General features: G+C 33.8%; 1 protein-coding gene across 1 annotated transcript; it reads right to left on the bottom strand.

Moving 5' to 3' along the window:
* Nucleotides 1-5,105: 5,105 nt before the first annotated feature.
* LOC128211119 (protein mono-ADP-ribosyltransferase PARP14-like) lies at nt 5,106-10,417 on the bottom strand. Its single transcript, XM_052915540.1, has 6 exons — nt 10,021-10,417; nt 9,223-9,344; nt 7,816-7,884; nt 7,039-7,225; nt 6,733-6,858; nt 5,106-6,116 (listed from the first exon to the last, which is right to left on the bottom strand). The coding sequence occupies exons 1-6, from the start codon at nt 10,388-10,390 to the stop codon at nt 5,941-5,943; spliced, it is 1,050 nt and encodes a 349-aa protein (XP_052771500.1). The 5' UTR covers nt 10,391-10,417; the 3' UTR covers nt 5,106-5,940.
* Nucleotides 10,418-10,530: the final 113 nt, after the last annotated feature.

Below are 10,530 nucleotides of genomic sequence, written 5' to 3'. Positions count from 1 at the left end.
GACGTAATACCGGGGACGCTGTCGTTAACAATTTATCGCATAAAATGTGGAAGTCATTTTCTTCATAATAATGAGAGATATTTTAGCGCCAAATTACACGACTAACGTTAAACGTATTTTACGTCATTTTACAAATTTTCAACGTCATTGTTGTTTCCGTTTAGAAACAACAGCAATTCAAGCGTAACTACCTGTTTAAAATTATGGCGACAATAAATCCGATAGAAACTCGCGCTGTCATTAGATTTTGCTGTCAGCTTGGTTATTCGCCGACGAAAACCTATGAAATGATACAGAAGACGTCTGCAGGACTAAAGATATCTAGGACTCGGGTTTTTGATTGACATCGGCGCTTTTGTGACGGCAGATCGTCTGTGGAAGATGAAAAGGGCGTGGTCGTGAGAGTTCCGTAGACGCAACGTTAGTGGCATCTGTAAAGGACGTCATCTACAGAGATAGGCGGACAACAATACGAGATGTTTGTAACATAACTGGTTATAGTTTAGGTACAGTCCAGAGAGTTATTACTGAACAACTGAACATGAAAAAGGTCAGTGCTAGGTGGATACCCCGCCTACTAACAGATGAACACCGGACAAAACGGATTAATGCCTCCAGGAAGTTTTTACAACGTTATCGACGGGAAGGGGAAGCTATCTTGAACCGCATTATCACCTGTGACGAGACCTGGATTTACCTGCTTGATCCTGAGACTATGGAGCAGTCTCGTCAATGGAAGACTCCGGGATCACCGACACCTAAGAAGGCCAAAGTTACCAGAACAACAGGCAAGCAAATGTACATTTTCTTTGCCGACAGCCATGGGATGATTCTACAACACACAGTGCTGATTGGACAGACGGTTAATGCTGCTTACTATTGGAAAGGTTCGTTGAAAATTGAAAATATAAAAAATATTTCTTAAATAATGGTATGGTCAATATTTAAAACAAATCATAACACAATATTTTAATATTATAATTATAGGCACTCAATATGAAAGTAGTCAAATAGATAGTAGATTTTAAAATTATTCTAAGACATTGATGTTTTCTGTATTCAGGCTCTGCGCATAGATTTGCCACGTGTGTTGATGAAGAAGGGGCCCCACGTTACCATGGATAATATAGTGTTACACCAGGACAATGCCCCCGCTCATACGACAGAATCCACCAGGTTGGAGATAAATATACTTGGCTGCGATTCAGTGGAACACCCTCCTTATCCTCCGGACTTAGCTCCGATGGATTTTCGTGTATTCCCAGTGGTAAAGGCTACCTTAAAGGGTACCAGATTTGATACTTTTGTTGAACTGTCACATGCAGTACATCGTGTTGTTTCGGATTTAGATACTCAGTGGTATAAAGACATGTTTGACCAATGGATCTCAAGGCATCAAAAATGCATTTCCGTCAAGGGAGATTATATTGAAAAATGATTAATGAAACCACCTGTTACACGACGCCGGACGACGTCATTTGTGAACGTTAACTGTACCCGCATGTTGCTGGTATACATTATGTTTATTAACGTAATATGAATATTTATTGTGATATTGTTTTGAAATTATCAGATATAATCCAGTAAAGATTGTTTATACAACTGTACGAATTTCTTTACCCTCGCACTTATACTAAAAAAGGAATTAACCCAATACCCGTTAATTCTGGATCACCCCTCACATACCTACCTTTCAAATAAAATAAGCAGTATTTGGTATTGAAAACAAAAATGACTCGAAATGAAGAAAAGTTTAAAACCTCTGGTTTTTATGAAAACGACAATAAAGGCGGCACTCTAACATAACGTAGTATAAAATAAGTGTGTGCTTTTGTGCTTACAGATACAAATAAAAATGCACAAAATTGTTAGTATGCCTTAATTAGAATTTAATATGTATGTATTGGTTTGTACTCTATGTGAAAAAAATAAATGAGAAAATAGAAATATATCTTGAAAATACAATATTTTATAATTGTTCAAACACTCAATGAGAGAAGTTTGCCTTTATATACAAGATGAAAATTTTCTAGTACATTCTTCGAAAACCCTCAGGAACTTTCTCTCAGAAGCTTTCTCTTAAATTCTTTAGGAATATTTTTTTATTCCGAATCATCATACATGAACTAAAATAAAATAAAAAGTAAATTATTAAACAATAAAGTACTAATAAAGTACTAAATTACGTATACATGTAACACTTCATTTTTTCAAGAAAGAAAAGTTTCTATTTACTAAAATTTTCTTTATTAATACATGTCAATAGCAATGGATAAGGAGAATTGGAATAACGCATAAAATAACAATATTATATCTCGTGACGTTAATATCATTTGCATGAAAACATAAATCAACATATGTTCATTAAGCAGGAACGAAATATAAACGGGATAGTGCATCAGGAATTAAACTGAAGTGCTTACCTTAGCCTTAGAATTTAAGGAAGTGTACATAATCTAATCACTCGCAATCATCCCTTTATATTTAATTTCAAGATAATGTTTCTACACCACCTAACTCCATCACAACAACCTTTGCTGTTGTTTTGCAATGTGTGTAAGAAACTGAGGGTATCGTGATTACTGCAGTCAAGAATTGGTGAACATTAAGAAGTCGAATAAAATTTAAAAAAATAAATTAATAGAGAGAACAAGAGCAAGACACTCTTTATCTATTGTAGAGTAATTTAATTGATGTCAGTTTAATCCCTTAGAAAATAACAACCAAGATCTTCAACCACGTTGCTGTCCCCTTGTATCAATTCCACACCTGCACCAAATCCACTCACATCTACATCCAACGATTCCGATTTGTCAAAATTAGGTGACAAAAGAACTGTTGTATGGACTATGGGTTTCACTCTATCAAAAGCATTTTGACATTTGTCATTCTAAATGAACATAGATCCTTGTTTTATAAAGTAATCTAAGGTTCTGCAATAACTGAAAAGTTATTACAGAATTTCCGATAATATCCAGCAAGAAATCGCATCAGTTGTCTTTTAAATATTGGCGCAGGAAAATCAGATAATTAAATCTTTGACATTTTCATCTACATGTTAGACCCGAACCTGTTTCAAAACTTGCCTTATAAAGTAACAATAGCATTATAAAATTCACTATTTGCAAAATGGATGTTCAACTTGGTTCATTGAGTCGATCGAAGTTTAATGTGTGTGCGTTTTGTTTAAGCTGGTTGAAGAATGAAACAATAGTATTTCCTCAAGTGCATTTTGAAGGTCAGAAATAATATAAGAGGTATATATTTGTCTTTTTTCATTACTGCAATATTTCTCTTAATAGGCACAGCCCCTAGTAGGCGGAGCTTTAGGATTCTCTGGTTACTGGCCGCTGTACATATAATTTGTTAATAAAGGTATAGAGACCAAGACGGTGTTGCTTCTTTCTTTCCCAGTAGAATATATTACAAAACGTAACAAACGTTACAGGTACTATAAAACCAGTTTTTATTTTTTTCCAAACTCCTCATCCCTTCCCTCCCAAATCGATTTTGGGTGTTGCTCAGCTGACACCTCATTCCAATGACACAAGCAAGTTGTTTGGTGTTTGGTAGCTCGGCAATCAGTTAAATAACCATTATAATGCAACGAACATACATCGTTTTCCTCGACATGCTATAGCACATGTATATCTTAACGATAAAAACGTTTAAATGAATGGAGATGAATTTATTCATTCTTACCAAGGTCAACACATGCACAGCAGAGACTTAATCATCAGATGGAAATGTAATAAAAATCGAATCAACGTAATGAAGTACAAAATTTGGTTTAACAAAGTTATTTGCTCAGATTATAAACATGCATTCAATATAGCTTAAAAGAAGATATAGCAATTTAAACGGAAAGCGAAATGTGCTCTGAAATAGTAGGTTGAAATAACTCGATGAAAAACAAAGGAGCAAGCCAATTATTCAAATATAAACCCGGTTAAGAGGTACAAGGCAAACGACACTAAAAGAGGGACACAAACGTTAACACACGCACGCACACACACCCATACACGCACGCACGCAAGTACACACACACACACATACACACTGACCCAGACGGGAAACTTTGTGTAGGTTTGCAGCAAATAACTGATTATCTCGAGCAGGCATAGTGTTTGCAATTAAAATTTAAATTTAAGTTTTCTGTACATGGTTCTCTCCCACTTCAAGATGCGAAAAAAAAAATTCCCCTTTCAGTGATATAACTCTCAATGGATTACAAATGCAAAAAAACATGATTACAATACAGCCATACAATTTTAAGCTTATATGCGCGAATAGTATGTTATGGTAAAAGGTTATTGTTATGCACATACCAAGAAAAGCCTGGAATGTCGCTGACACTCGGCTCATATAGTCGATAAATTCATACTTTAACCAGATAAGTGTTGGGATAATATATTGGCTATTGATCCTGCCTCTATTTAAATCTTACAATTCACTTGATCATAATCACGCCGAATCACCAGAATACATGAACAGCAAATTTGAAAAATACTGCCATCCGATTAGACAAAATATGATTCGAACACACACAAATTTATGGATAGTCCGTCAGCAGTTATACAAATAAATTTAAATGCTCGTAAAATGGGTCGAATTCGAATGGGTGGGTTGAAACATACATACACATAAATTCATCTTATGATATTTCACAACATAATATTTTTCTACTAAACACATTCTTTTTGATTGGTAGTATTCTCTTAAACATAAACTTAAAATGATCATTAGATGATATACACCGAAAGTGAAACTATAAGCAACAATAAACATGCATATAATTTACAACTCGGATTATAAACAATCTCACATAGATACACAGAAATATTCAATGTATATATAAACATTATTTTTTGAAAAGAAAATTATAAAAAAAAATCTTATACTAATTGGCTTGAATCAGCTGTCGTTTTTGTCATACTGAACTGGTATCAGACAGAATCAGAACTTTATTTATTTTATTTTGATTTTAAAATTTAGGTCGAGAGCTTACATTGGAGGGAAATGGCTTCGTTATTTACAACTCGCTTTATAACTTATATGATCCTGCTATATTAACTTAAAATTCTAAATTGTGAAAGCAGTTCCAGTGATTTTCAAGCTTGTAATCTTCAGATAACAACAGAACATATTATTTATACAAATACATTGCAACATTAACAAAACATATCATTGTTATATAATGCATTATGATTTAAACATCGGTTAATTACAAGCACTTTAAAAATATACATACTATAAGAGTAACGTTATGGTAGAGAAAATGCACATACATTACATACTCATGAATCACTTACACTGCATGTGTCTAACAACCGTTATCAGCTTTTTTGGGCGACCAACACTTTACGAAAACATGTTTTTACTTTTGAATATACTAATAAACTTATTCTGATTAACATCACAGCGCAATCATTCAAAAGTATAAAAATGTGTAAGCATGTTATTAAATTGAATAACGTTTTAAAGGTCTGAACCTAAAGTACAAATTCGAAACAATTGTCCATAAACTGATAACTCACAGACAATACAAATTCATAAATGACCTACAATACATGTGATTTATAACCGTTATCAGCATTTTTAGGCGACCAATACTATACGAAAATCTTTATATAAATATGGGTTTTTTTAAATTTGAATAAACTAGTAAACTTATTCCGATTAAAAAATCACAGCATGCTCATTCAAAAGTATTAAAATGAGTAAACAAGTTATTTAATTGAATATAATTTTAAATGGGTCTGTACATAGAGTACACATTCGGAACAATTTTACATCAACTTATAAATCAGACATTAAGAATCACGTCTACAGTGTTTCAAGTCCAAAACACAATGAAATAAAACATGTGCAACACTAGTATTACATTCAATAAGTTGTTTCCAATTTATTGACTATGGTTACTGAAACAACATCCGATGATTATCCACTTGAAAATGTGAGAAGGTACGCTGGGTAGGCCTGCGTGTCGGAAAATATCACGAACTCCATAGGGTTAGCCAGCTTGTCGACTGCGCAGTCGTACATAACTAGCGGATCCTTTGCCTTATCTACTGGTTGAAGAACCCGCAAGCCTTGCTTCCCTGGGCACAAGTGACCTTCGAATATATATTTAATTCATTAGAGTACATGTGAATCACGCACGCACACGCACACGCACACGCACACGCACACACACACACACACACACACACATATACATATATATATATATATATATATATATATATATATATATATATATATATATATATATATACACACACACACAAAGAACGGCTGTTAAAGGGCTAAATGTATACGGAGGTATATCCAAGTTCAATTCATCTTTCAACATGCATGCCCTACACGTTGCCTGTTGTATATGAAGTTTCAAACAACGACCATTGATATTGACAGAGTAATGATTTTATCTTCGACCAAGAAACATATTGACTGACAAGTGGGTATATCAACGACGGTTCATGTTTCTGTTTTCTCTAGTTCACTCGCAAAGGCCACAATCAAAGGTCTGTTCATGTTTCTGTTCACTTGCAAAGGGCACACTCGAAAACTCCTATTTCATTTTCTATTCAGCTGTACTATACATTAGATTTTGCGTTTATTCTTGTCCTTTGTAATGGAATATATTATTTTAAAAAGAAATAGAGAGTATCGACAACATAACGCATGAAAAAGCTGTTTTCAACAATATTGAAAACAGCACATTCTTACCCGTTAAAGCTTTGACCAAAAACACATAACCTTTTTTCCCTATTCCTGCACCGGTCATCCAAGATCTAGCCGAATACGAGGCATCACTGGCAAAGTAAACGCCCTGTCCGAACCACGGTTTACCGGCTTAAAAGAAAAGAAAAAAACATGTTTATATTAATTTGGCAATGGTGTCTTGACTTTGTTACAGCACATGTCATCAACATTAATGCAGCAATAGATCAATTTCAATCAGATTAGAAGGTAATACATCAGAACATCTAGTAAAGCATACACAATAAATGGATAGGTACTTAAAAAGCCTACCATTATCACCAGCATAACTTCGGTTAAACCCATGACAGATAATCATATCCATGGCAGTCTCATTAGTTCCATGCCAGAGCTCTCTTTCTAACGGCATATTCGGTGGAAGGTTTGGCTTTTGCTCAATCAGAAAGCTTTTCTTTGCTTGGTATCGCTGATACAAAGCCTTGTTTTGTATGCGTTCAATCTGTCATCATTTACACAGTAAATTTAAATTAGCAAATATTTATAATACAATGTATAGTTTCAAAGACGACACGCAGAAGCTATCTTTACCTAAGCTATATGGTGCAAATAAAATTCATACCTAAGAAGATTGGTTTTCTCGCATTTTCAGGATAAATCATTTCCTTGTACGCTCAAGTATTTCCAATACTTTTTTAGAATTTCCTTCATTACAATGACCAAAACATGCTGGTTATAAACAATCCCAGAATGCTAGGGTAAAAAGCAGTTTATACTATTTACTTTATTATTTAGTCGCTATTAGTTACAAAGATATTGAAGCCCAATCGTGAACTCAAACTGTAGTAATAATGATAAAAATGCTTTGATAATCAAATATAGCATGGTGTTTATGACTGCGCTATAATGTCAGCTTTTCTAACAGATATCATTATATAAAGCTGAATTAAATCGTCTGTGTATATTAATATATTTGTTGAAAATGCTTCTGACGGGAAAGATATGTAAACCCCTCCAGCTATTCTTCCAAAATCAATAATCGTTTAATTCAACAACTATTCGTGTCACCATTTACGCTGCAAATAAACCTACCTTGACAACTTTAATGGATTTTTTATCGTATCTGTGTCCTGGACTATTGGCATATTGACCGTTCTTCACCTGAATCAAAAAAGGAAGCATTCAATTTAAATTCAAACAATTTAATGCTATGAGCATGTACTATTATTCTTATCTACAAGCTTTATACAAAAATGTTTGTACTGACTGTTAAAACCATTCAAGCTATGTATTTCTTAGTTTCATCTGCAAAAGGTATAAAGTGTTGCTTGAAAAAAATACTGGTTTATTGTAGAAAAGAGACATTTGTTTTAAGTCATCCAGGTTACAACTTCGGTTTTGACGTTGAGATCAGACGACGTTCATGACGATTTAAAATATTCTTCAGTGTTTCATAAGATAATATCCACTTTAGAGACTTCTGCGTCTTTCGTTTTATTTTTAAAAAGTTCAATTGAATACAAGTACAAAGAAAATTAAAGGACTAATATTGATTGACGAAAGATATGGCTATGCGTTTTTTTCTGAAATGAAAAAAACAAACGTCAGGGAAACATACAGCATTTAAAAAACCTATTAAGGAGCTCGTATTGAATATTGTTCAAGTCCCGTAACAAATATCGATCTCTCAATTTATAACCTATGTATGAAAAATGTGACATATGAATTGACGTCACAAACTTCGGCCGAAACATTTACCCTTTACCGCACTTGACCGTCATAATATAATATATACCCAATACAAAGTGTTTACGCCAAACGAAAAGTTGGTCTATCAACTCAGCTTTTGTTGTCTTTTATTCATTGTTTAAGTTCGTAATACTATCATTCATAAATACTTATGTTACTGCACATGTAAATCGGTTCGTCGATGAAGCCAGGGAATTAATGTCACAGCTTAATGAGTGTTTGCATTAAAACCCTAAACTTGCAAATACTGGGCGATTACTAACAACCGATTAAAGAAGTAATGTAACCGTAACAGCAGTTCATTTCCCGTGAAATTTGAAGATCACAATAAGATACAGTGTTAAAAATACAATAAGTACTGCAAAATCCGACGTATTCTGGCGTGCTTTGCAGTAGCTCTTATATCCCATTTTTGCTTAGTAATACGTTCGTGCGCAAATTGAATATATTAACGATAGTTCATTATTTTGTAAAACAATATGTGTAATATATTAATTAACCACAACAGTGAATACATTAGACTAGTTAAGTGTTATTCCTTGTTCACTCCTAATGTTGTACTTTAGCGTTGAGTGTCTCGTTTAGAGATGTTTGGCCTCGACTCTTGTGTATTTAAAATAAAACTCATAGTAAACATAATTATTGACTTTTGTTGTTTCCACTGTATTATCAAAACAACATATTAACGCATTCATATCAAGTTTGTCTGCTGCAATATAACTAACGACTGTTCGCACCAATTGATTGTACCTCAAACATGAAGCGAGTTTCAATGTCTTTGAATTGTTTTTCATCGGGCTTGAGCTCTACAAGCTTAATATTGACACCGTCTTTCATAGGCTTCCAGTCAGTCGGCAAGGGCACCTGTTGTCCTAGAAAACAAACGTGAAAGAATATTTAATATTGGCATATTAATGGTGTTAATGTATGCATTAATCTGATGAACGTTACAAATACGATTACAAACCTTTGTAGGCAAACACGTATATATCAAACTTAAAAAACACCCGTAAAATTGTGTTTAAAAATCGGAAATTAGCTATCGTTAATCGAAGCGAATCGGACCAAGCATTTCGATGTATTATCGGCCCATAATCCTTAGTTCATAATATCATTTGGAAATATATTCCTTATACATAGTATCATCATTATTATTTAAATGGTTTAACCTTGAGTCAGTAAGTGTGATATTATAGTCATGCTTAATGGAACAGTTAGTAAACTTCCATAAACTTGTTCTGGCTTTAATTACTTCACGCACGAACATAACAACAAAACACAAATATATTAATTGCACATCAGTTGAAAAATGATGCACACCGCATCAAGTACATATAAGTTAACAAGTAAACGCATTACAAAAATATACGTAATGGCCGGAAGTAAAGTAACATAAGCGACATCGATTTTGAACAATAACAATCGAATGGCGCCGATAATACATTGTCAGCGCAATTTCTCGATTGCACTCATCATTAGCGTTAAATAGCACTTGGGGAAAAGGTTTTGGTTATTTATTGACTTGAAGACTCTCCTTAAAACACTAACCTTTCATAATTTCCTTGCGAACCACACGAACAAGATCTGCTTTGTCATGTTTTGCGTATTCAACCATGTCATTGAAGTCGATCTCATATTCGACATCATTGTCCATGAAACTGACAAATCTTTCATTTCTTAGATACGCCATCTCCATTTTGAAACTTTGTAAATTCCCATAGAACTTGTATTTCGCTTCGGTGTTATCCTCTTCTTCATACTGCCATTCTATCTTTTTCGCGAGTTCTTGAGATTGTTCAAGTTCGCATCGATTCTTTTCAAATCGCATCAACATTTCTCTAACATTAGATTGCGCTTCGAATGCGAGCTTTCTTTCGCCTTTAATTACCACTATTCCATCGTTTTCATCTATTTTCATGTCAACCACTAGCGGCAATGATTTAAGCTCTTCTTTCTGAAAATTAAAGTCAAAGAGTTGATACAGGATAAACACTACATAAACATTATTCTGTAGGCACATATTGTGTTTTTTTTATTATTTTAAATTCAAATTCTTTT

This window comes from Mya arenaria, chromosome 12 (assembly GCF_026914265.1).
Source record: "Mya arenaria isolate MELC-2E11 chromosome 12, ASM2691426v1".
NCBI classification, from domain to species: domain Eukaryota; kingdom Metazoa; phylum Mollusca; class Bivalvia; order Myida; family Myidae; genus Mya; species Mya arenaria.
Note: the sequence above shows the minus strand (reverse complement) of the source record. Positions and strands in the feature narration are given on the sequence as shown.

What these genes read in the sequence shown, in the direction of transcription:
- LOC128211119 (XM_052915540.1), bottom strand. Translation starts at nt 10,390, where the DNA reads ATGAAAATAGATGAAAACGATGGAATAGTGGTAATTAAAGGCGAAAGA. An exon ending in TCGCAAGGAAATTATGAAAG is followed by an intron (nt 9,345 to 10,020) that starts GTTAGTGTTTTA and finishes TTTGTTTTCTAG; the next exon opens with GACAACAGGTGCCCTTGCCG. An exon ending in AAACTCGCTTCATGTTTGAG is followed by an intron (nt 7,885 to 9,222) that starts GTACAATCAATT and finishes TTTTTGATTCAG; the next exon opens with GTGAAGAACGGTCAATATGC.